The sequence below is a fragment of the Nansenia antarctica genome (genome assembly GCF_963989245.1).
Source record: "Nansenia antarctica genome assembly, chromosome: 6".
NCBI classification, from domain to species: domain Eukaryota; kingdom Metazoa; phylum Chordata; class Actinopteri; order Argentiniformes; family Microstomatidae; genus Nansenia; species Nansenia antarctica.
This window is the reverse complement of record NC_137676.1, coordinates 29,996,510-30,023,793: the sequence shown is the minus strand read 5'-3', so window position 1 is coordinate 30,023,793 and position 27,284 is coordinate 29,996,510. Positions and strand designations below refer to the sequence as shown.

Sequence of the window (27,284 nt, the reverse complement as noted above, 5' to 3'; positions counted from 1 at the left end):
TGTCTGTCTTTCTGTGTCTGTATGTCTGTCCGTCTGTGGGGTCTTTTTCACGAACTTGAAAAGTAAAAGCAAACACTGGCATATAAAAAAAATAGAGGGCTACTTCCAAACTGTAGCTCAAGACTTAACTCAACTTAAGAAAACTCAGTGGTTTTAATTTTCTAGTTAATGCCCACTGAGCTCGCAGGAACCATAGGAACAACGTTTGAGGTTGCTAACCTGTTAGCCGACAAAGCTAACGCGATGGGTAGTCGCGAAAAAGGCTGCGTTCGTCAATTCGCTTTGGAAATCTGACCCGCACTCGCGGAACGCCTCTCGTCCAATCAAACGAATCGGTCGCTCTGTGACGTTGCACCCAGTGTGCGCTCCGGCGCTCTCGGAGCGAATTGACGAACGCAGCCGAAAGTGTTATGAGTTGCCCCGCTGGTACCGTGTTCAACACGGTAGTATAGTATTCCACGGTAGTACCGTTGTATAAAGCTTATGGTATAGTAGGCACCGTGACATTTTGGCACCGCGGTATATCGTTGGTACCGGTATATCGTGCAACACTACGACACGCTGTGCAAAGTACAATCAGTGTGCAAACATTAGTGTTAGTGCTCAGTAGTCAATGTCCAGCCTTATAGTTCAGTTTCAAGTTTTAAGTTGTTCGGTTGTAATAGGGTTAAATGCTATATTCTGTTCAGCCTGGTAAAGCAAGCCATGCTAACCCATCGCTAGTTCAAACAGACCGTAGTAGACTTTAAACAACAAAGAGACACGGAATTCATCATGATTATTATTTTCTTGCAAGGAGAATGAATGCGAAGTCTCCCGTAGAGACTCCGAATTCAGACTGATCTTTTCTCCCGTGAGCAGGTCATTTTATTACCAAACAGAAAGACACACATGTTTAGGAGGAGGCACTTTTCATGAGGAAGTGCAGCGTAAGAAAGCCACCATAAGCAGTTTCTTTGCTGGGCGACCCACACAACACAATGTCAGGAACACACATGTTCAGGAGGAGGGGGTTTCATGGACAAGCACAGCGCCCAGCAAAATCAGATTTACGACAGGGCCCCTCTGACAACACAATGTCAGGAAAGGAAAACTACCCAGTCTGGGATAGAAGATAAGGAGTGGAAAGGGGCCTTGTATGATTGTGCTTAAGAAGCACACAGTTGAACTCTCAGAATAAAACAGAAATGCATAGAGTTCATGTACTCTTCAGAATGTACTCCTCAACAAACATATTCACAACATTAAACATTTATGAAAACATCATTCAGCCCTATCATTCCCTGCTGTTTTTCATAATTTATCACGATACAAACATTCGTCTCCCCATTCAGGTAAAGCTATCTTTCTTTCACATTTTCTAGTTTAACTGTCATTCAACATCGCCGTACAGATCACCGACATGAATCTCAACTTGGATTAGAGTTTCTCAAATTGGGTTAGGTACTTAGGTTCCATCATAATTTCTCGAATCAACATTTGTTTGTACAAGTATTTCTGAAATCAGTTTGTTAGTCATAGCTCTGAAGCAGGGGAAGACACAACAAACAATCATTACAACAAAGAAAATCAGCATGTGATGTTAAGCATCACACATGTTCCTCCTGCCACTGCAGTCAATAGGTCAAGAGTCATTCAGTTCTGGAGTGTCATCAGTCTGATCTGATCGATTTCGCGGTTCTGGGCTTCGTTTATCGTAAGGGATGCGTTTACAAATGTCTCTGATTGATAGTTCAGGGTTTCTTGTCATCTGGGACATTACTGCCCCAGACTGGGTCGTGTGCCTGGACGGGCGTCTCGTTTGGGTCGTCGGGAGGATTTGGTCCCCTCATTCTAAGAGGTAGTGGATCTGGAGAATTCTTCACCGGTTTGAGACGTACCATTCACTAACTGAATAGCCCCCTTTGAACCCGGACTTCCACCACTACCCGTCGTTCGAGGGAAACAATGTCACTTTCTTTCAATGGCTTTTGTGTATCCACGTTTCTCGTTCTGCGATCTTGACAGCAGTTGAGATGCTCAGCAGCACCCCAAATGGCCCAACCCACCGCGGGCTGCGCCAGTGTCCTCCTTCCATCTCGTCGATGAGGATCTGGTCACAAGGTTGTATTCTTGAATCCTGTAGGAAACAGATGGGTCTGGCAGATCATTTGTTCTGGCTATTTCCTATTTCCTAAATAGCCATCCACGTGGCCAGTGTGTTTTCCGTTTCTGCCAAATCTGCTGTCTTTACATATAACGATGAATTGAGTATCAAGGACCCCAATTGAAATATGTACTTTCATGTCCCTACTTCTGCAAATCTTCTAATAAAGTTTTCAATCAATCAATCAATACTTCCCTAATGTCGTCTACTATGGGTAGTCTAAACCTTCTCCCATTTACTATTTCAAATTCATTAATTTCATTAATTTCATTAATTTCATTAATTTCATTTATTTCATTCATTTCATTCATTCATTCATTCATTCAAACCCATAGGTCTCAATTTTATTCTCATGTGTGTTTCCATTAGAGAAACACACTCTTCAATGTCTAGGTGTTTGGACACCCGTGTTTGATCAATTCGTTCACGAAATGTGCGCCATTATCACTATATATATATATATATATTTTTTTTTTTGTGTAATTATATACGTGAAAATGTGCATTAATCCCTGACAATCACCCTGCTGTTTGATACATGTCATCAAAAAAAAGACCATGTATCAAATGAGCTGCTGTTTGTAGAGGCTTTTTGGTAATACAATTTTCCCATTTATTCTTCTCTCTCTGTCTGTTTGTCTATTTCTCTCTCTCTGTCTGTTTGTCTATTTCTCTCTCTCTGTCTGTTTGTCTATTTCTCTCTCTCTGTCTGTTTGTCTATTTCTCTCTCTCTGTCTGTTTGTCTATTTCTCTCTCTCTGTCTGTTTGTCTATTTCTCTCTCTCTGTCTGTTTGTCTATTTCTCTCTCTCTGTCTGTTTGTCTATTTCTCTCTCTCTGTCTGTTTGTCTATTTCTCTCTCTCTGTCTGTTTGTCTATTTCTCTCTCTCTGTCTGTTTGTCTATTTCTCTCTCTCTGTCTGTTTGTCTATTTCTCTCTCTCTGTCTGTTTGTCTATTTCTCTCTCTCTGTCTGTTTGTCTATTTCTCTCTCTCTGTCTGTTTGTCTATTTCTCTCTCTGTCTGTTTGTCTATTTCTCTCTCTCTGTCTGTTTGTCTATTTCTCTCTCTCTGTCTGTTTGTCTATTTCTCTCTCTCTGTCTGTTTGTCTATTTCTCTCTCTCTGTCTGTCTCTCTGTCTGTCTGTCTGTCTCCTGTCTGTCTGTCTGTCTGTCTTGTCTTGTCTTTGGCTCTTCTATAATCCCATTACAAGTTTAATTTATTATATAATATAATCTACTAAATTCTCTTGCCCTCTGTCTCTAACCCCCCTTCTTTCCTGTTCTCTCTCTCTTTCTCTCTGCCCCTCTCGCTCTCTACTTCTTTCTCTCTCTCTCTCTCCCTGCCCCTCTCGCTCTGTCTCTGTCTCCTAGTCTCCTCTCCTAGTCTCCTCTCCTTGTCTCCTAGTCTCCTCGTCTCCTCTACTAGTCTCCTAGTCTCGTCTCCTCTCCTCGTCTCCTCTCCTAGTCTCCTCGTCTCCTCTACTAGTCTCCTAGTCTCCTCGTCTCCTCTACTCCTCTACTAGTCTCCTAGTCTCCTCGTCTCCTCTACTAGTCTCCTAGTCTCCTCGTCTCCTCTACTCGTCTCCTAGTCTCCTCTCCTCGTCTCCTCTACTCGTCTCCTAGTCTCCTCTACTCGTCTCCTAGTCTCCTCTCCTCGTCTCCTCTACTAGTCTCCTAGTCTCCTCTCCTCGTCTCCTCTACTCGTCTCCTAGTCTCCTCTCCTCGTCTCCTCTACTCGTCTCCTAGTCTCCTCTACTCGTCTCCTTAACTGCATAGTTCATGCATTCTGTCACTCCACAAGTCTTGTGGTTTTATATTTATGCTTCTTTTTCTAGTTTCCGTTTCATCTTTTCTCACTTTGTTTTTTAATATCAGTTCTAGGCGTATTTCCTTAATATTTCTCAATCTCTCCTCACCCTCCTCCTTAAACAACTTTAACATTCCTCTCTCTGTCTCTCTGTCTGCTGTTCCATGCTCCCTGTTTCCTGTTCTGTGTCCACTCTGACACATAGCCCCCACCTGTGTGGTTTCTCCTCTGTCTTAAACACACACTCTTCATAGCCCCCTCCCGTGTGCTTCTCCTCTGTCTCAAACACACACTCTTCATAGCCCCCTCCCGTGTGTTTCTCCTCTGCTCTCTCTGTCTGTCACTGATCATACAGTAACCCTAATCTTGAGACTAATTCTAACACATAACCTTTCTAATTCTACACTTTTCTAATTCTCACAAGCATTCACTTTCAGTCATAGTTTCAGTTCCATTCTTAGTCTGCTGTTTACCTAACACGAAAGGATATACATTTATCTTTCAAAATGGATTCTTTTCGTATGTCAAACTCACAGTCTAATTTCCATTAGTCTACTGTTTACATAGCATAAAAGATATACATCTGTCTTTCAAAATGGATTCTTTTTGCATGTCAAACAATTCCTATTTTGTACAATTTAGGATAGATAGACTATTCATTTCGATTGCAATCTTTCTTTTTCTCTTATATTTACCGGTGTCTTTTGTTGCTTGAGTCTGGTCTGGATCTCGTCAGCCGTCCTTTTGGAGGAGAAAAGGTTCGACATCTAACGCACCGGCCTGAAACGAATTCACGTCACAGGACTTTCTCCGGGTCGCTGGATCCGGGCTGTCACGACAGACGGTGTGTCGAATCTTCTTCCCCCATCAGACGACCTTGAGATCCGGCTCGAAGGACCACGTGTTCGGTTGTAATAGGGTTAAATGCTATATTCTGTTCAGCCTGGTTGTAAAGCAAGCCATGCTAACCCATCGCTAGTTCAAACAGACCGTAGTAGACTTTAAACAACAAAGAGACACGGAATTCATCATGATTATTATTTCCTTGCAAGGAGAATGAATGCGAAGTCTCCCGTAGAGACTCCGAATTCAGACTGATCTTTTCTCCCGTGAGCAGGTCATTTTATTACCAAACAGAAAGACACACATGTATAGGAGGAGGCACTTTTCATGAGGAAGTGCAGCGTAAGAAAGCCACCATAAGCAGTTTCTTTGCTGGGCGACCCACACAACACAATGTCAGGAACACACATGTTCAGGAGGAGGGGGTTTCATGGACAAGCACAGCGCCCAGCAAAATCAGATTTACGACAGGGCCCCTCTGACAACACAATGTCAGGAAAGGAAAACTACCCAGGCTGGGATAGAAGATAAGGAGTGGAAAGGGGCCTTGTATGATTGTGCTTAAGAAGCACACAGTTGAACTCTCAGAATAAAACAGAAATGCATAGAGTTCATGTACTCTTCAGAATGTACTCCTCAACAAACATATTCACAACATTAAACATTTATGAAAACATCATTCAGCCCTATCACAAGTATAGTTGGAACTGAGGGCAACAACTGAGAACATACAACATACTATACACAGGTAAGCATGCAAGGTCTGTGAATTGACTATCAATAGATAATAAATCATGACACAGTTCAAAATGCTGTATCTATGCTAAGTTGTTGAGCTGCTGTGTCTGGTGGGGTGGGGGGCATCAAAGCTGCAACAGAAGGAAGATAGTACATTAAAATATTGCCTACAGTTACTTACTGGCACTCCATATTCATAAAATACTACCATACCATGTTCATAAAATAACTAGCCTAATACATGACAATGATAATTACCTAGTGCTCAGAGTAGTGTGTTTGGAGTTAGCCAACTAGCGGCTAGCTCGTTCATAACAAAGAAAGGAACACATGTTTTTAAACTTGTAACATTTCTGTAATCTATTACACTTGACATGTTACAGTATTCCAGTATTACACACTGAACATGAGTCTTACACACAACTTTTACAACGTAGACATACTAACCGTACTTACAACGTAGACAGAATACCGAGCTACAACAATACTGCTAGCATGCTAATAAACAAAAGGTTCAGCTTGCAGACTGAACTGGTTTCAGTTAGTTGCTAGTGGGTAATAATAAAGAAATGTCTAAATACACGAACACACTGGTTTCAACTAGTAACTAACTTAACTAACAAATTCGCTATGTACATAAAATAGAAGATCTTACCTTACGAGTCTTAGTGGAATGAACAAACAAGCACCAGTGCTTCTCGTAGCCAAATCGATCGACCAATGAGAAAACCTGGAACCAGTTTATCCACTCCCACAAGGGAAGATTTCCCGGGAGAAATCAGGCTAAAAATAAGCTTATTTTGTTGATTAAGTACACGTATTAAACTATCGTAAAACTGCTCGAAAAAATAACGAGTGGGTAGTTCAAAACCTTAATTTGTGTCTGATGACAAAAAAACGAAATCAGATTTTTTGTTCAGAAAAACTTTTGATTTGAAGCCTTTCCCGTTTGCGCCCCCATAGCAAGTCGATGACGTCATGTCACATATATTCTACTATGTTTTTCTACATGAATAGAATTGAAAAGAATACAAGTGTTGAAGTGGGAAGGATACAAATATCAAAGACGATGATGACCAGCAAACTCTCACAGCCATTATCTCAGGGCCAGCATTGTGAAATCACACTCTCACGTTCACATTTCATTTGGATAAAGACTTCCTTTGTTTCTTGCATCTAAATACGTCATTTCAATCCTGAGTCATATCCTTTACCCAGTAACAAGATCAAACTCATTGAAAATCACCGTAAACCTCACAAATGACCAATATTTAGTGCGTCAGTAGTGTATGGGAAAATACAGTTCAGAGTTTGTTTGTTTTCTCTTAGATTTAATCTATTACTTGTTGTAATATGTGTGTTCCTTATAACTACAACGAGTTTGGAACTACAGTTTTTCCTAGTCAGATCCTGTGGACAGGAACAATTCCTGTCAGTAAGCCTATGAGAGACTGCATGGCCAACTATAGAAAAGCTAGTGCAATGAAAAAAGTCACAGTTCTGCAAAAAGAAAGGTCACACACAATGACCAAGGAATGCCTCCATAGAGTTCTGAAAACAGTACTTGGCTATTTTTATGGAATATTTCTGGAATATACGCTCTTTGAAAATCCTACAGCCTACTTAGCTTTCTTCAGGACGTTAGACTCTAAGTACAGTATATGCTACTGCTGTATATTGTGACTGTCCTTACCTGCTTGTAGACCTGCCCCTTATCCAAGCTCTTGATCTTGTCCCACTGAAGGGCCCCATTGCTATTCAAACGTCGAAATGGTCTACCAGGAGAAAAACAGAGCCTTTCATTCAACAGACGTGTGTACTTAGTGTTAGTGGGGGAGTGTGTAGGTGTTAGTGGGGGAGTGTGTAGGTGTTATGGTGCTTTTCCATTGACCGGCTCGGCACGGCTCGCCTCGGCACGCTTTTGAACAGTTCTGGGTACGAGACGTTTTCCACTATACAGGAATGACCCGGGACTGTAGGAGGAGTTACGTGTCATAAGATTCCCCCCCGCTATACAGATCAGCGGGGGGAAATGCGATGAGAATTATGTCAAAATGCAGCACTATCGTGCACAGATCAGCCCACTTACAACATGTAACATTAAGTGCCTGTTACTTGCCGCTTTCAGTTCTAGTAGACTAGTTTAGATCTCGCAACCAGGGAAATGCCGACATGTGTTAAATCCCCGATTCTATTTTTATTTCTCCTGACACGTTGAGCACTGTGCTTTTTTTTGTTGGTGAACTACCGTAATAAGCCTAAAAAAGTTAAACTGTTCAAAAAGTGCAACTTCTCTGCTTTCAGAAACTGTTTGAATTTTTTTGATTGGGCATATAGTTCATGAATTACGATAGTTTGAAGGAACGCTGTAGAATCCTGTCGGCGAGCAAGACGCGAATCTATCGGCATTAGTCAAATACATGCTCACATCCAGTCATCCGCCCACTGCTCTCCATCAAAAAGGGCACATCCATCAATAATATTACATTATTACACAAGGAATTGGCAAGAATAGATCGATATAAATAGATCAACATAATGCAGCACTATCATGCACAGATCAGCCTTAAAACATGTAACGTTAGATATATAACGGAGCGATGTATTTCTAAGGAAAGGCTGACTGACGCGGGGCTCATACGATCTCCGCGTTTGTTATAGATAGTGCTCCGGTGTCTTGCTGGTAGTCAAATATATTTATTTATATATACAGCATATGGATGTTACGTGCCTGTTACCTGCCGCTTTCAGTTCTAGTAGTTTAGATCTCGCAACCAGGGAAACGCCGACATGTGTCAAAGGGAGCAAGACGCGAATCTACCGGCATTTGACTCATGAGTGAACGGCAAAAATGGCTGGACAGCACAGCTTGGGATTCCATTGAAGTTACTATGTGTGAAAGAGGCTTGAATGTTGAAATAACAGTAATACAATGTTCATTGATAAAATGACATAAGGGATGGAAAGGGGAGATGGCAGTTTTAGAAGGGGGATGATGAAGCGCTGGACTGAGGAACAGCATAGGTTATGCTTGTTGTAAATAAAAGTTATATGATGCATTGAAATGACTAAACTAAGATAATACGATGGTTATCATGTTTTTTTATATCTTTATTAATAAATTATTACAGAAACAGTAAGTGACATTTTCCTAGAGCGAAATCTGTTGTGGTATTTAAAAATGGCGATTAGCGATGAAATCTATGAACATGGGATGACGATTTCCATTGACCAATCAACGGTGTGCAGCGTCACACGTCACACGCAGCCTGGCAAAAAAGTACCTTTTGGCCCTGTAGTTCCTGCTCGTGAAGGGTAGCTAAAACGTCCCGCTTCGGCTCGTTTCGGGCCAGCTCGGTTGGCAATGGAAAAAGGATGACCCGGGCTGGCCCTGTAGTGGAAAAGCGCCATTAGTGGGGGAAAAACAGTACATGGAAAAACAAAACAACAAGGGAGTACTTGCGGCCCTGTCCTACTGTAGCTTGTGATCTGTGAGTACAAAAGTAAGTATTAGTGCATCAAGTTATGATTTTGGGGGATTTGGCCCTCTGTGGAGCAGTGATGTCCACCCTCCTGTTCTATATAACATTTATTCAGACAGTATAGAGAGGAGGGAAGCGACAAAGGGGGATGACAGGGCAGAAAGCTTGGGAGCCGGTATCAAGCAGTCTGTGTGTCTGTTCCAAGTGGGATTGTAAAGTGGGCAAACCTGCTAGGTCAAACTCCAGCACCAAGTAGTGTCGATTTTGAGATACAATAAGTCTCAGGAACCCAACTAACTACAATGGCAGCGAAAGGCACTCAACGTGGATACAGAGGAACATGTGCATTTTTGGGAAGTACTTTATTTTATTTTTTTGCACTTTCTATTGCCTGTGTACATTTTACGTTTTCTACCACAATAAATGTTACGTATACCTAAGATACAGTATGTATATGTTACATTTTATTTGTGTGTGTGGGCCAGTGTTGAGATACATTTCTCCGTTGGGGAATATAGATATAGAAAGTTGCAGAGACTTACTTGACACAGTCGTTGAAGAAGTGTGGTTTGTCAGCTTGAACAATGACAACATTGTGCTTCGAGAAACTAGTCCGGGCCCACATACTCACACGCCTCCCGCCCAACCTGGATCCATACCAGTTCGCCTACAGAGCCCACAGGTCCACAGAGGACGCCATAGCGACGACTCTCCACGCCACTCTATCCCACCTGGAGAGGGGAAACAGCTACGCGAGACTGCTCTTCGTGGACTTCAGCTCCGCCTTCAACACCATCCTTTTCAGACAGGCTAGTGACCAAACTACTAGACCTGGGTCTATCACACTCTATATGTGCGTGGATCAAGGACTTCCTGACCGACCGCCCCCAGAGGGTGCGGGTGGGCCCCCACACCTCCACAGCCCTCAGCCTCAGCACTGGGTCCCCACAGGGCTGCGTGCTAAGCCCCATCCTCTACAACCTCTACACCCACGACTTCACCCACGTCCACCCCAGAAACGACATCGTAAAGTTTGCAGACGACACCACCGTGGTGGGATGTATCTCGGGGGGGGACGAGGCGGCGTACAGGGATGAGGTAGAGCAACTGAGCAAGCTGTGCAAGGTTAACAACCTGCTGCTAAACAAGTCAAAGACCCAGGAATTCATCGTAGACTTCAGGAGGAAAAAGTCCGAGATCCAGCCCCTGCTCATCGACGGAGAGAGCGTGGAGAGAGCCTCAACCCTCCGATTCCTGGGACATCACATGCGGGACGACCTGGCCTGGAAGGACAACACAAAAGGCACCATCAAGAGGGCACAACAGCGGCTATACACCCTGAGATGCCTCAGGAAAGAACACAACAAGCAGGAGATACTGGTGGCCTTCTACCGCGGCGCAGTGGAGAGCATCCTCACCTACGGCATCTGCAACTGGTTCTACAGCTGCACAACAGCGGAGAGAAACGCGCTACAGAGAGTCGTGAGAACAGCACAGAAGATCACCGGCGCCCCCCTCCCCTCTCTGGAAGAGCTGTACAACACACGCTGTCTCAGGAAGGCCTCCAAGATCTCCAGGGACCCGACCCACCCTGGGCACGTACACTTTATCAGGCTGCCCTCGAAAAGGAGGTACAGGACCCCGGCCGCTAAGACAAACAGACTGAAGAACTGCTTCTACCACAGGGCCGTCAAGGCCCTGAACACAGCAAAGGCCTAAGTTCTGGGCCCAGGACAGTCCGGACGGATTGTATGGCAGCTAGTGCTGAGGCACAAACATGTACATTTCAAGCCTGCAAACTGTGCCACTTTAAAATAACGTGAAAAAATACTTTTGTGCAATATGACAACCCTAGTTGACTATCTGTGCAGTATAGTACAGTGGATTGTGTACATAGCCTTTATTTATGTAAACCAGCTCCTTACCTTCTTGTGATTTTATTCTTTTTCTAAATGTGTTTTTTTCCCCTTTCCTAACACCAGGGGAGCCACCCCTCCTAAATTTCGTTGTTTGGTACCTGTACTGTAGCAATGACAAATAAAGTCCATTCCATTCCATTCCAACATCAAATAGGTCCCTCCAGTCTCTCCCCACCATGTGCTTCATCCCTTTGTCTCTAAACCATAAGGAGAACAGACAAGCGCCAAGAGTGTCAAACCTCTGATTTGGTCTAGTGTTAGTTTGATTGGTAAAACTGTCACTCACACAAAACTAAAGGGGCTGTTGGTTATGAGGAAGAGCTTCTTGCCATCGCTGACCAGACGTTTCAAAACTGCATAAGTCTCATCTCCTCTGAGGATGTATTTCTCTGTGGGGGAAAGGTTAAAAGAAGAGAGTTGAATCAGACTTAGATAGAGCTTCCCTTGAGTATTTAAAAAAAATGTAAAAATATTCTACATCCGTTGGAACAAATTGTCCCTGGAAACTGGTAGCTTGGTGCCACTGGGGAATGGTCTTGTAGCATTTAAGCAAAAGATAAAGGCATTTAATGTCATTTTGTAGATACTGTAAAAAAAAAAAGCAATAAAAAAAAACAAGATGAGAGAAAGAGAGAGAGAGAGAGAGAATTTATTTTCATTTTGAAACATTTTTAATTTGAGTTCATGAGCCTTTATGACTGCTTGCACATCAACTGCAAAACTGCCACAGTCATTTTTCAATTCTGAACCATTTTCAATCTGAACTTTCTTTTTGCATGTAATAGACGATTGTCAACCAATGAAAAGATACCTCTTCTTCACACATGTTACATTTGAAAAAAAAACTGATTTTTGTCTTGAACCGGAAGTCAGTTCAATGAACTACATTTTGACGGGATGCTTCCCTATGTTCAAGTCGGTTGAGATCCTTATGATAAATACTTTTATGCAAAAATGTAAAGACTTATTAGTATCATATCTTACCCAAGTCTTGTGTTATCCACTTGTACATGTAACCTTGGATATGGACCATTCCAATGGCCTCCAAAATAAACAGATAGCTTTAAGCTCAACAGCAGCTAACATTTTACTTTCACTGCAATCAATCTTTATGCAGTCTCGCATACAAAACCTTTTTTGCCACTTGACTTTTGCTCCAAACCTAAGGGGTTCAATTGTTATTATAAAATATGTTTTTCTCAATAAGTGGCAAGTGAAAGTGGCTTCTCTGCAGTTGAGAAAGCCAGTGGGGAAAAAATCGTATTTGAGCTTCCATTCCCGGAATCCTGCCACTCACATACTTCTGTCACTGGGCGGCACATTCTGTCTCCTACAGTAGCCAGTTAAAAACAGCCTGAGTCAGCAACGGAACAAAACAAGCTGTCCTATACACGTGTACAAACGATTCATTCTTTCTTCTAGCTGCGTTTATTAAATAATAGCGTAATGTTATCAGATACAATCTACAGTACAACAAAAAACAACTCCCAATATGTATCAACGTTTTAACAAATGTTTGAATTAGTATTTTTGTAAGGAGCCTCCTCTTTGCAGAAACACAATTTACTAACAATGTATTATTAAACAATACATTCGAGCTCAACAGTGCCAAAACATGGTAGTATGTTTTGTGGCTGAACGCATTGCTCACCGAAACGTCTTTGTAGAGATGAACGGGGTCGTACTCGATGCCGTTGGAGATAAAGAAGACGTTGGCAGCAGCCAGGAGAGTCATCTCTGGGAGGGAAAACACATCCATGAACTGCTTCATCACGGGACCCTGGAAGGCAGCACAATGGAAGAGACAAAACTCAACAACAGGAACAAACTCAACATACAAAGAATGGTATTGGGGTAAAAGCTTTCTTTTACGGTCCAATCACAACAGATAACTACTTGGTATTGCTATGAAGTGACTTGGTATCCATAACTCATTTCTGATAGCTTCAGTGCTCTTGTTGGAACAGGAACATATCAAGACATTGAATAAGGCAGTGAGGAGTGACCTTGCCATAGAAGCCGCTGACTTGGTTTAAGGGGACGTGGTGAGTTCCACCGTAGAGGCCCAGCACCTCCTCATCAGGCACAGCCTTCAGACCAGGGCTGGACTGAGACAAAAATTAGGCCCTGCCATGTGGCTCAGACCGGCCCAACACAATCGGTCCGACACCGCCGATCAACATGCTGGCAGTCTGTTGAATATACCATTTGTAAAACCCCCTATAGAGCGGAGTAAGTGACATGGACAGCAAGTATACCAATGCAAGTGTGAACCAGTGTACTCACTCACTGTTGACGTACTCCACGGTGATGAGACATGGCTGCTGTGCTGAGCAAACAATACCCATACTCAATACTGTTAAGAAGTTGTATAACAAAAAGCTCGGCAGTCAGGAATAATTACAATTATTTATTAACATTTTAATACTGTTAAGTAGTTGTATAACAAAAAGCTCTGCAGTCATAGGAATAATTACAATTATTTATTAAAATTTTAAATACAAACAATATCAAATATCACTCAATATAACACCACTGTAAAAAAAAAATGCAGACAATGCAATAGGGAAGAGAGAGAAAGACACACACACACATACACACACACACACACACACACAAGAGAAATGTGAGACATGGTACAGCAACACATGTAAAAGATGGCTATAGCTGAAAAGATTGGATACTCACCCAGTTCCGAAAGGCTCAGCCCTTTCAATCTCCACCTGGACAATTAATGGCCATATCCGAAAGATAGTGAGAGGAACAGAGTAGAGGGAGGGGCAGAGATAAAGAGACAAGGAGTGAGAAGACATGATAAGTGATTACATAACTGATTCAGATCAGAATCTTAGTAGTGAAATCCCGTGTGATGTTTTTGAGGCTGTCTTGTGTGGCTATCACCATCCGATGGGCGGAGAGGATTTCCATCCCACTGGTCTGGAGGTACTTGGAGAGTGGCGTGGTCAGCTCAAATATTCTGAGGAAGATCTGTGCTGTTAAGACGGTTTCGTATTTGAGGAGGCCCTCTTTGAATCCTCTTGCTTTGGCACGGATGGTTGGCTTCTCCTTTGCCTGCTGTTCTATGGCTGTCAGTGTGAGCACTGTTTCGAGGTAGAGGCTGCATGTCGGTTTATTAAAGTGTCCAAACACTTTTCCAACTGCTTCATGCTTGGACAACCACCGTGTTTCTCCTATTAGAGATAGTCGTCTGTGCCTTTTGTCTTGGGCTTCATTGTCCCACAGTATGACCCTCTGATATGAGTCCTTGATGAAGACTGCCACGTCGTTTAGTAGACTGAACAGAGATCCACTTTCCAAAACACTTCCAGTCGTGTCTGCCAGGACAAGATTCAGTACATGGGCATAGCACCATACATGGACATGCGTAGGAGACTGGGATGCCATAAGTGCTGAAAAGCCTCTGTACTGACCCTGCATATTTGAAGCTCCATCTGTTGAGTTGCCGATGCACATGGCCTTGTCCAGTTTCAGACCATCCAGGACCCCAGAGAGCAATTCCACAAAGTATTGCCCTGTGGATGCATGGCACTTCACCACAGCAACCAGCCTCTCATGGACTTCTTCTGTCACGTACCGAATAACGACGGCACACTGATCCTGGCTGGTTATGTCCTGTGTGGTGTTGAGCTGAACAGTGAACATTCCAGCTTTTTGTATGTCACTTGCGATGGTCTCCTGAATGAGATGACCAATACTGTCTATCACTGAGTTTACAGTGGTCTTGGACAGTAAGGTGACGAGGGACCCTCTACCTTTTGTTCCACTGGATGCATGCAATTCTTTGCTCTTTTTAATGCACTCCTCAAGATGCTCTTTGAGGCTAACATTGCACTTTCCTATTATAAGGATGAGCTCCAAAAAGTTGCCATGATCCAGGGTACTGTCGTCCCACTTGTATGCTGCCTCGTTCTCCACATGCCTGTAGCTCAAGCAGGGGCGGATTTAGGATCGTAGGAGATCCGGGGCTTAGCCCAGAGGGAGAATATAATGTGCGCGCGTAGCGCGCAGACATTTTTTGCCTTCAACCTTCAACTTACCACCACCTTAAAGCGGACAAAAGGCACTGGAGAACACATATACATTCACACCCTTTAATGAAGCAAACTAATTGTGGTGGTTCTGGGCACAGAGGGAGGTCAGCACACGTAGCTCCCCCTGTCAGTCACCATCATTTATATTTGTATAGAATTACATAATTGATGGGCTGAGGCTAGTTATGTTACAGTATGTATATCAGGGCAGACTCTGTGCTCACCACTTATATTGTATTTAGAGTCTTGTCCTGTGTTATATGACGATATATTACATGTATTGTTGGCCTGTGTATAGTACTGTGAAATCAAATCCCCCCTGGGACATTAAACAAACTTAGTTAGTTAGAGTTACATCTTAGGATAGATTTGAGTCATGTTCTGTATACATACATACTACCATAAGGGCATACTTAATGTGGTTACTCCATGTTTACTAGCTGTAACATTAACGTTACATCATTCTTTTTCACTTGTTACTCAGTCAACCAGAGTGCAGATATCAAAGACTATCAGCCTGTTATTCACTTTATTTGAATAAGTATTATAAGTATAATATTACTTTATTTGAATAAGTATTATCCTTTGTTTGATTTCTTACCATGTACCGTAACAGTACCTTGCTATGTTTCATTTTCATTATAACATAACGTTATGTTATGATAGCCAGCTAGCATTAGCAAACCGGAAAAGTAGTGTCAGTGAGTCAGTCACCTTTCTAATAAGATTCACAAACCTGAAACATCATCTATGTCATCACTGCTGGTGAAGTCATTGTTGTCAGCTGCTGATACGGCTGCTGCAACAGTTCTTGGCGCTTGTTTTGTTGAAAACAACTTTGGGATATCCATCCTTACAATTGTGCAAGTCAGGCACTGATTGAGATCACTTCTTCTTCAGGGCAGGGCAGGCTACGCAGTATGCAGGCTAATGTCGCGCAGCTGCTGCCTCTCTGTTGGACTCCGGTACCGCACGTTACTCACGAGATTATTATTATTTTTTTATTTTTATTTTTTTTAAGTAAAACATTCGGGGCTTTTCAGAAAACATCCGGGGCTTGAGCCCCAGTAGCCACCCCTTAGCGCTGCCCCTGAGCTCAAGCCCCTCTTGCCTATCACCTTCACCACATCCACAACAACACACTCCAAAACCTGGCGTTTCTTTCTTACTTGCTGCCTATGAGCAGACATCTGACTGCCAGCAAACTTGCTCTGGATATCTCCTTTTCTACTTCTTAGAAAATAGGCTTCAGCACACTTTCGGTGTGTAGCACTCTTTTCATGCTCCTCCACATTCTGTTGCGCACGTCTCCATCCTGTCATTCCAGTAATACATTTTCTGGGGTCAGTGCTATTGCCAAATGCCATACAGACAAAACAAAACAATGTATGCTGTTCTTCGCAATATGTGAGCCACTTCCTACTGGTGCCATCTGCACATGTGAAATAATTTTGTGCCGCTGTATTTTTGGTTCTCTGCTGAGGGTGGTAATCTAAAAAGTGATCTAGCATGGAAGGCTCAGGACAGGCAAAGTAATTGAAGTCCTGAACGTGGCACTCTGTTTCCTCTGTTTCATATTTTTCTCTCTCCTTTTCCTCTCTTTCCCTGACACTCTGCTTTTCTGGGGAGGGCAGCAGCAGCTCAACTTGGTTCAACAAGACATGGACAGAGAAGTAAACTAACTGGTTGTCAAAATCAGCAAAGTTCTCATTTACATGTACACACAGGCTGCATGATTGCATTATGTTACACCAGAAGCCCAGTCATTTCAAATGGAAGGTTGCAAGACAACATTATTGGGTTGCAGACTGCATGAGTTTTATTTCTCCATGCAATAAAAAGCATTCATTAGTTCTGAACTAGGCTAGTGTAGATTTTTTTTAAAATATTTTTATTTTCAAATAAAAAGTATTATTAACACCCATTGTTGGTATTGCATTTATGTCAGTGACAGTGATACCTCAACTTGCTAGCTAGCAACAAAATAGAAAGTCACAAAATGCAGAACACCCCCATCTAACGTTAGCTATAGAGTCCACAGCCAAGCAGCACTAACGTTACACCACGAGAGAGATCACTGTGTGTGCATGAAGTCCTGGTGAAGCGCAATGCAATCATGCTGCCTGTACGGGTTAGCATAAGTCATAAGACATTCTCTGCTGCTGCTCCCTTAATCTGGCCAATGCAAGCGACTAACATAACTTTGCTTTTGTAAAACCAAGTAACAACATTGCTTACCTCTCTAGCTGTGTCCTCTGTCTCCTCCTCAATTGCTAACGGCACATCAGTGCTAACGTTAGTTAGCGGTAAAGATTTTGCTGTGGCAGCCGCAGCTGTAGTAGGCCTAGCCCCCACAGTCGATGCAGAGAACATATCTGTCAGTTTCTGACATTTTGAGGCATCCTCTGCTAGCTTCTTACTTTTTTTCTCCCTAATTTTCTGCACCCCCTTTCACTATCTTATCTACGGACATGACACTGTACTTGGGTTGTCGGCCGAGGGATCAGAGTGGGGGAGGGGGCCGATGGACAGCAGGTGTGTGATTGGGCCAGCCCATGTGTTAGTATAAACGGGGGCCGCCGCTTGATTCAGCGCTAGTTTTGGCCGCGCTATTTATAAAAAAAAATTGGGGTGAATTGGTGCAGTTCACTATTGGCGCTTTTGCATCAGCGGCCCAGCTCGGGTCGGGTCAGGTCGGGTCAGGCGGCCCGACCGGCCCAAAACTAGCGCGGCCCATCTGCCAGCGAGCAGAAAGATTGTATGGCCAGTCCAGCGGTGCTTCAGACCCCTGGGGATGTCAACATGTCTCTTAGTGCCTCTCTACTGAACCCAATCCACCACAGCAGTATGATCAAATACAGTGTAGACATCATAATACATTTCTTACATAAGGATTTAATTGTGACAGACAAGCATTTCATTGTTGTTAGTATGTTGTCGCTTTGAAAATAAAAATATAACATTATATAATCTGATTAGTGCTTATACTTGTAAACTAGCTACTGTAAATGCACATAGTCTGTATTACTGAAAATAACTCAAACGTGTACAATGCTTATAAATGTGTATACATGCTGAAATACACATTTATTAATAATGAACACACTAGTTGTATAAAATGTAATGCTTATTTGTGAAAATTATTTAACTGTTACTAATATAAGAGTAAAAGCACTAAACTAATTATGCTGAGGCATATAATATTTGCACATTTGCACACACGTCTTTATGCTAGAAGTACTACAGTGTATGGATCAAAAGCACCACATCATTGACTAACCAAGCAAGTCTCAACAGTCTCTTACCTGTACACAGTTCCAAGCTGGATATAATGGAAGGCGTCTATTTTCATCAACAGTCCCTGCATGAAAAGGAAGTTATTTCCAGGAAATAGCTATTAAATACAACAAATCTTTATTCAAGGCCTAAAAACTGAAGAAATAAAAAATGTCAACAACTTTTTTTTAAACGTTACCTTCTGAATGTCATAGTGGAGTCCACGTGCAGCAAAGTTGGGGATGTAGTCATACTGGGAGACCTTCAGGATACTGACAGAATAGACGAACATGCTGCTTACATGTAGCCTACAGTCGATTGGGGTTACCCATCACTGTATCATATACCATTTGGCACTATAAATCTAGCATTTAAACACTATCGATTCTTAGTAAAATGCACCATGAAATCCAATAAGGAAACAAAGAAAGTGAAATAGTCATCCAAACAAACTTTGTAGTGTTTCACAAGGAAGTCTCGAGCGGTATTGTAGATCATGGCATCCAGGGTGTTGGAGTATACGGCCAGTGTATAATCATAGTCAAAGCCATAGATGTCCACTTCGTCCAGGTCAACCTCATTGTTGGCATATATGGTGGAAGGGTTGAGTGAGTTACATACACCGGGAGGTATCACATCTATAGAGAGAGAGAGGGAGGAAAAAACGAAATACTGTAAATCACTGCACTTCACTGAATAGTGGGAAGGCCAGTTGTTAATATAATAAAGGTAATTAACAGACGGCCAGACCATTATAACCCTTAAAAGTGTAGTTCTTTCCTTTATAGAAATCGCAAAGAAAGCCAAGGTGTCAGTGTGTACATTTCCCTACACCATCAAAAGGCACTTGGAAACTGGAGGAAACTGAACTGGAGGAAACTCTAAACTGAGTATGAATGAATGAATGAATGAATGAATGAATGAATGAATGAATGAATGAATGAATGGTCTTTATTGTCATTAATACAGTACAGGTACCATACAACGACATTTAGGAGGGGGGGCTCCCCTGGTGCTTGGAAAAAAATAATAATACTAAAAACAAGGAGGGAAAAGAGCTGGTTTACATAAATAAAGGCTATATACACTATCCACTATACTATACTACTATACTATACAAATAAAACACTGTGCTGTACTCTATGCTATGCTATAAATATCCTAACATTTCCTATCTCTGAACCTTATGTACACAAGGGTTGTCATATTGCACATAGTATTATTGCACATAGTCTTATTGCACATTCATTTAAAGTGTTGCAGTTTGCAGGTTTGAAATGTTCACAGTTGTATTTCAATATTGCACTTATGATAACAATCTAGTAGCTGCCATCAAATTGTCTAGATTGTCCAGGGCCTAGAACCTAGGTCTTTGCTGTGTTCAGGGCCTGAATGGCCCTAGGGTAGAAGCTGAGCTTCAGTCTATTTGTCCTTGCAGACATGGTCCTGAACCGCCTGCCTGAGGGCAGCCGGACAAAGTGTTCGTTCCCAGGGTGGGATGGGTCCCTGGAGATCTTGGAGGCCTTCCTGAGGCAGCGTGTGTTGTACAGCTCTTCCAGAGAGGGGAGGGGGGACGCGATGATCTTCTGGGCCGATCTCACGACTCTCTGTAGCGCTTTCCACTCTGCGGCTGTGCAGCTGGAGAACCACACGCAGATGCAGTAGGTGAGGATGCTCTCCACTGTGCAGCGGTAGAAGATCACAAGCAGCTCCTGTCTGAGGTGGTATTTCCTGAGGACTCTCAGGAAGTAGAGCCGCTGTTGTGCCTTCTTGATGATGGCTGCTGTGTTGTTCCTCCAGGACAGGTCATCCTGTATGTGCACCCCCAGGAATCGGAGAGTTGAGACTCTCTCCACGCTCCCTCCATCGACGAGCATTTTTTTTCCTCCTGAAGTCCACGATGATTTCTTGGGTCTTTAGCTGGTTTAGCAGCAGGTTGTTAACCTTGCACAGCTTGCCCAGCTGCTCCACCTCATCCCTGTACGCCGCCTCGTCCCCCCCCGAGATGCAGCCCACCACGGTGGTGTCGTCTGCAAACTTTATGATGGAGTTGCTGGGGTGGACGGGGGTGAAGTCATAGGTGTAGAGGTTGTAGAGGATGGGGCTCAGCACGCAGCCCTGGGGGGACCCAGTGCTGAGTCTGAGGGCTGTGGGGGCGGTCAGACAGGAAGTCCTTGATCCATGCGCAGATGGAGTGTGATAGTCCCAGGTCTAGTAGTTTGGTCACTAGCCTGTCTGGAAGGATAGTGTTGAAAGCAGAGCTGAAGTCCACAAAGAGCAGTCTCGCGTAGCTGTTCCCCCTCTCCAGGTGGGATAGAGTGGAGTGGAGAGTCGTCGCGATGGCGTCCTCTGTGGACCTGTGGGCTCTGTAGGCGAACTGGTATGGATCCAGGTTGGGCGGGAGACATGTGACTATGTGGGCCCGGACCAGTTTCTCGAAGCACTTCATGATGATTGGTGTGAGTGCCACCGGGCGGTAGTCGTTTAGGCAGCTCACCGTGCTTTTCTTCGGGACTGGGATGATTGTTGAGGTTTTCAGGCAGGGTGGGATGGTGGCCTGGGACAGGGACTGGTTGAAGATGTTGGTGAAAACCCCGGCCAGCTGGTCGGCGCAGTCCCTCAGCACCCGTCCCAGGACGCCGTCCGGCCCTGAGGCTTTTCTGGGGTCCACCGCACGCGTCTCACTTCATGCTCTGTGAGGGTGAGGCTGCTGAGAGCTGGAGAGAGTGGTGTTTGTATTGTGGTTACCTCCGTTCGCCCCTCGTCGAACCGGGCGTAGAAGGAGTTCAGCTCTTCCGCCAGCAGGGGGTCGCCCTCAAAGGCTGTGAGCCTGTTGGCTCTGAAGTTTGTCATGTGCTGAACCCCCTGCCACACCCGCCTGGAGTCGTTGCTCAGGAAGCATTCCTCAATCTTCTCTCTGTGGTCTGCCTTGGCCTCCCGGATGCCACGGTTTAGGTTAGCCCTGGTGGTGCTGTACAGCAGTGTGTCCTTCGCTGAGAAAGCATTGTTCCTCTCCTTGAGCAGTTGTCGGACCTTCTCAGTCATCCATGGCTTCGTGTTGGGGTAGACCCGGACACGTTTGTCCACGGTGGCTGAATTGGTGCAGTTCACTATTGGCGCTTTTCCATCAGCGGCCCAGCTCGGGTCGGGTCAGGTCGGGTCAGTTCGCTTCGGCCCGCTTCGGCCCGCTTTTGATCAGTTCTGGTTTTCCACTATACACAACAGACCAGGAACTAGTAGGAGGAGTAGGCGATAGTAGGCGGAGTTACGCGTCATAAAAGCGCTCCATGGTGGTGACGTATATTTTCACGAGACACAACACAGCCACAACAATAGCAACATGGGGGAACTTGAATCTATCGTATACTTTTCCTCGGCATGTGGTATATTACTAACCGTGATTTTTTGGGAGAGAAAGAGAAAGAGAGAGAGGAAGCTATGTACACATAATAAAGTCATGTTTTTTGAACCCTTAAAACCACTTGTCTGCTTTATGAACTGTAGTATCATTGTGTGCCGTGTTATTCACTGACAAACACGGTGCCCTTTGCGGGTTAATAACTTTGGTTTACCGTGGGTTAGGATAACAATTCCAACGTGTCCGGATAGGGGAGAGGACAGGGAATCCAAAACCATTTGAATGGTGTCGATACGACACTGTTATCACGGTTGACAAAGCATAACTTCTCGGGGTGTAAAGCACTCTCTCTATTTCGGGCTAAACTGTGCAGTGTAGCTGGCGTCCTGGTTCCTCCAGCAACCGGACACTTCCATAAATAACAACAAATATGTAATATGTAAATATGTATAATACCACGTTCATTGATAAAATGACGCCAGGGATGGAAAGGGGTGATGGCAGTTTTAGAAGGGGGATGATGAAGCTCTGGACTACGGAACGGCACAGCACAGCACAACGGGGGGAAATGCGATAAGAATTATGTCAAAATGCAGCACCATCATGCACAGATCAGCCTTAAAACATGTAACGTTAGATATATATCGTTATACAGGGAGCGATGTATTTCTACGGAAAGGCTGATAGATTGTAGAATCTTCTTGTCGGTAAAACGATGGAATCAATCTATTGAGGATTGTGATCTTACAACAGCGGAGAGAAATGCGCTACAGAGAGTCGTGCGAACAGCACAGAAGATCACCGGCGCTCCCCTCCCCTCTCTGGAAGAGCTGTACAACACACGCTGTCTCAGGAAGGCCTCCAAGATCTCCAGGGACCCGACCCACCCTGGGTACGAACACTTTACCAGGCTGCCCTCGAAAAGGCGGTTCAGGACCCTGGCCGCAAGGACAAACAGACTGAAGAACAGCTTCTACCACAGGGCCGTCCAGGCCCTGAACACAGCAAAGACCTAAGTTCTGGGCCCTGGACAGTCTGGACGGATTGATGGCAGCTGCTGGACTGAAAAAATCAGGTGTAGTGCTGAGGCACAAACATGTACATTTCAAGCCTGCAAACTGCGACACTTTAAATAAATGTGGAATAATACTATTGTGCAATATGACAACCCTAGTCGTCTGTCTGTACAGTATAGTACAGTGGATAGTGTACATAGCCTTTATTTATGTAAACCAGCTCCTTCCCTTCTTGTGATTTTTTTTTCTTCTAAAAGTTTTTTTTTTCCCTTTCCTAACACCAGGGGAGCCACCCCTCCTAAATGTCGTTGTTTGGTACCTGTACTGTAGCAATGACAATAAAGTCCATTCATTCATTCATTCATTAAATGCGTTGTGTCATCTCTGGATAGATTAGGTGCACAGCATACACGATTTGACAAGGAAATAGGATGTCTCTTAAATCGGTTTTACCACAATCCATGTATCAAACAATTATTTCAGTTATATTAAAACCAGGAAAGTCTGGTGAGTCACCTTCAGACTATCGACCCATAAGCTTAATAAATTGTGACAATAAAATACTAACAAAAATCATAAGTAATGGAATTGCAACAGTTCTACCTGAGTTAGTCCACATTAATCAAACAGGGTTTATTAAAAATAGACATTTACAAACAAATACAAGAACCTGCTTTAATATTATACAGTACGCAAAAAGGCATAACATAGATCTATCAATAATGGCAGTGGATGCGGAAAAAGCCTTTGATAGAGTTGAATGGGCTTATTTATTTAAAGTATTAGAAGCATATAATTTCCCAGAGGAAATTATAAATTTTATAAAATTACTATATAAACATCCTAAAGCAAAAATATATACTAACAACACATTATCTGCAGAATTTACTTTAGAGAGGGGCACCAGACAAGGTTGCCCCCTATCTCCACTTCTTTTCGCTCTGGCAATAGAACCACTGGCAGAAAAAATTAGACAAGATCCCTATGTATCAGGCATAAGCGTGGGCAAAAATAACTTTAAGATAAATGTATTTGCGGATGATATTCTGTTATATTTAACGAACATAGATAAATCTATAGTCCCTTTGTTAAAAATATTCTCTGAATTCTCAGATATCTCAGGATATAAAATAAACATGGATAAAACTGAAATAATGGCAATTGGTAAACAAAAAAGAATAAACCCAGAATTACAATTACCATTTAAGTGGACAAAAAATATTAAATATTTAGGTTGCTTAATTAGTGACAAAAAAACTCAGATCTATAGAGAGAACTTTATTCCACTACTCAATAACATGAAAGAGACTTTAAGTAAATGGAAAAATCTTCCTATAAATCTGACAGGCAGAATAAACTTGTTTAGGATGGCATGGCTTCCTAAGTTTCTTTTTTTGTTTTCAATTATACCAATTACTCCACCAAAAAAGTACTTTAATATGGTATACTCAGCCATAACAGATTTTATATGGGCAGGGAAAACACACAGAATTAGAAGGAATATTTTACACCTTCCTATGTCAGAGGGGGGCTTTAACCTTCCAGACTTGGAGCTATACCAACTGGCCGCCCAGGGGTTCTATCTGAGGCATATAGTCCAACACACAGCAGAAGAACAATGGATCCACATTGAAGATTCAGGTGTACATCCCCAAAACCTCTTAACTCTTTTATTTTCAGAACATAAGACTAAGAAAAAAGGAAACTTTATTGTAAATAATATAGAAACGTCATGGAAACAAATTAAGAGGATACTGGGAGAATCAATATCAATCCCAAAAAGTACTATTTTGTGGAACAATCCTTGGATAGCTCTTCAGAATGCTACAATAAATTGGTCTACATGGAGAACAAGGGGAATAGAAACTATAAACGACTTAGTAGGAGGGGATACCATTATTCCATGGCACGACTTCCAAAGTAAATATAAGTTGGCCAACGCTGAATATTTCAGATACATGCAGCTAAGAAGCTACATAAATCTAAATTTTTATTTAAAATCATTTGGGCAGCAGAGTACAATTGAGGATATCATATTTGATGGAGAAATTGATAAGAATTTGATAGGTAAAATTTATAGAACTCTACAGAAGACCTATGTAGCTGAAAAACTGTTAGAAAGTAGGATTGAGATGTGGAATCGAGAACTAGGAAGAACAGATATAGGTTTAAAATGGAAAGAGTGTTGGAATACTACAAATGACATGACAGTTAATGAAAATCTACGTTTAATCCAATATAAAATAATGTATAGAGTCTACCACACGCGAGATAAAATCCATACGTATTATAGTAATGTATCAGATAACTGTTTAAAGTGTGGAAAAAAAGACTCACTAATACACGCATTCTGGGAGTGTCCCAGAGTACAGAAAACCTGGGTTGACATAGAACATTGGCTCTCAGGGGTACATAAGGAAAGATTCAAATTCGATCCTTCAATCTGTCTTTTCCAGGATAAGATACCCTAGGGGGTGGATAATTATGTACTCATCAATTATATTTTAAAAACTAATACTTGGAAGTTGGAAATCAAGTAAACCTCCAACACTACAACAATGGAAAAACGAAATTCTTTATTATACCAATATAGAGAAGAATTTAGCCATAGACAATAATAAGAAAGATCAGTTTGAAAAGATTTGGGGAGAGATAGTGAAGGCCTTAGCTAAGATGTAAAGATAGTGCAAGAAACATAGTACTAAGAGATTAATTTGATTATGCATTAGAATGATTAGTTAGATAAGTATAGGGGGTAAACTGGGATAAACTTTAGACGGTTTTTTAAAAAAAAGTGGGGCTTTGGGATGTTAGGATGTGTTGTGATGTTTGTCAAGGTGTGATGTGTTGAGATGTTTGTCAAGTTGTGATGTGTTATGATGTATATCAAGCTGTGAGGTGTGGTGATGTATGTCAAGTTGTGATGTGTTGTGATGTATGTCAAGTTGTGATGTGTTGTGATGTATGTCAAGTTGTGATGTGTTGTGATGTATGTCAAGCTGTGATGTGTGGTGATGTATGTCAAGTTGTGATGTGTTGTGATGTATGTCAAGTTGTGATGTGTTGTGAGGTATGTCAAGCTGTGATGCGTTGTGATGTATGTCAATTTGAGATGTGTTGTGATGTTTGTCAAGTTGTGATGTATTGTGATGTTTGTCAAGTAATGTGTGTATTGTGGTATTATTGTAAATGTATACAGGCCACCGTAGTGACATCAGGTCAGGGGGGCTGGAGACAGGAAGAGAACTAGAGTCCGGTATTGTCAGAGCTCACGGAGCGAGTTACAATAAAGACACTTACATTTAAATACAGAAGGACTCACGTGCATTTGTAATAGAATAACACGACATGGTGTCAGAAGTCCTGTAAGTGAGTGTTAAGAGTTAGGTCGGCCGACAGTGTCATTTGAGCTCGTGACGGTGAGAAGGGAGGAAGAAAAGATGGTTGATAATGCTAACGCGGGAGCAGCTGCAGTCCAGAGAGCAACGCCAGTTTCAAGTGCTACGTTCAGCATCCAGCCTCCGGAGTCCTTCGACTTTTCAAAGCCGCAAGAGTGGGCCAAATGGATACGCAGGTTTGAAAGATTTCGTCTGGCAAGTAACCTGACGGTTAGCACTGAAGAGAATCAAGTCAACACGCTAATATATTGTATGGGAGATGAGGCGGATGATATTTTACGTGGACTAAATCTGACTGATGCTCTAAGACGTACTTACCAAGGGGTGCGCGATGGATTACAGGGTTTCTTCGTAGTCAAGAAGAACGTTATCTACGAGCGTGCCAAATTTAACATGCGCAAGCAGGGAGAATGCGAGACGGTGGACTCATTTGTGACGACACTATATGCGCTGGCGGAGCATTGTACATATGGAGTGCTACATGACGAGCGACATTCACAGCGCGATTGCCCTGCTAATGAGGTGAAATGTCATTCATGTGGGAAGATGGGGCATTACAAGCGTGTGTGTAAGTCATCCAAATCTGTACATGAGGTTGAAGAGGACTATTCCTGCTCCTGTGAAGAGGATGAGGACTGTGTGTTCTTAGGCAGCGTCACAGCTGACGGTGAGCCATGGATGGTCAACATAAACATCGATGACAGACGTGTGCCATTCAAAATAGACACCGGTGCTGATGTTACAGTGATGCCTCACACTGTTTTTCAAGAGATCTACAGAGACAAGGATCCACCTACCCTCCGGAAGTCAACTAAGCCACTGATGGGACCTGGGAGGAGGCCACTAGATGTTGTGGGCGTCGCCGGGCTGTTGCTGAGGAGAGGAGAGAAAGAGGTGTGGGAGGATGTGTATGTCACTCGACACCTGCACACTGCATTGCTGGGGAGACCTGCTATTAGTAAGATGGAGCTTGTGGCACGTCTTGACAGTATCACGATGGAGACGCTCAAGACAACCTACCCAAAGATATGTAGTGGTCTCGGTGAGATGAGACAGCCGCATGCAATCAGGCTGAAACCTGGGGCCCAACCATTCTCACTGAAGACACCCAGAAGGATTCCGTTGCCACTGATGGACAAGGTCAAGCAAGAACTGTCCCGCATGGAAAGCCTTGGAGTGATCAGCCGAATCGAGGAGCCAACTGACTGGTGTGCCGGCATCGTGGTGGTTCCCAAGAAGACAGGTGCTGTTC

General features: G+C 43.0%; 1 protein-coding gene across 1 annotated transcript in view; it reads right to left on the bottom strand.

Moving 5' to 3' along the window:
• nt5dc2 (5'-nucleotidase domain containing 2) overlaps positions 1–27,284 on the bottom strand; it is a gene marked incomplete at both ends in the record, with an annotated part of 34,753 nt that overhangs the window by 2,757 nt on the left and 4,712 nt on the right. Inside the window, 11 exon segments of the mRNA XM_080534340.1 lie at positions 7,225–7,306; positions 9,556–9,605; positions 11,078–11,129; positions 11,219–11,321; positions 11,917–11,974; positions 12,584–12,712; positions 12,939–13,035; positions 18,290–18,345; positions 18,460–18,520; positions 18,522–18,532; positions 18,714–18,898. Coding sequence (XP_080390466.1) covers positions 7,225–7,306; positions 9,556–9,605; positions 11,078–11,129; positions 11,219–11,321; positions 11,917–11,974; positions 12,584–12,712; positions 12,939–13,035; positions 18,290–18,345; positions 18,460–18,520; positions 18,522–18,532; positions 18,714–18,898 — 884 coding nt within the window.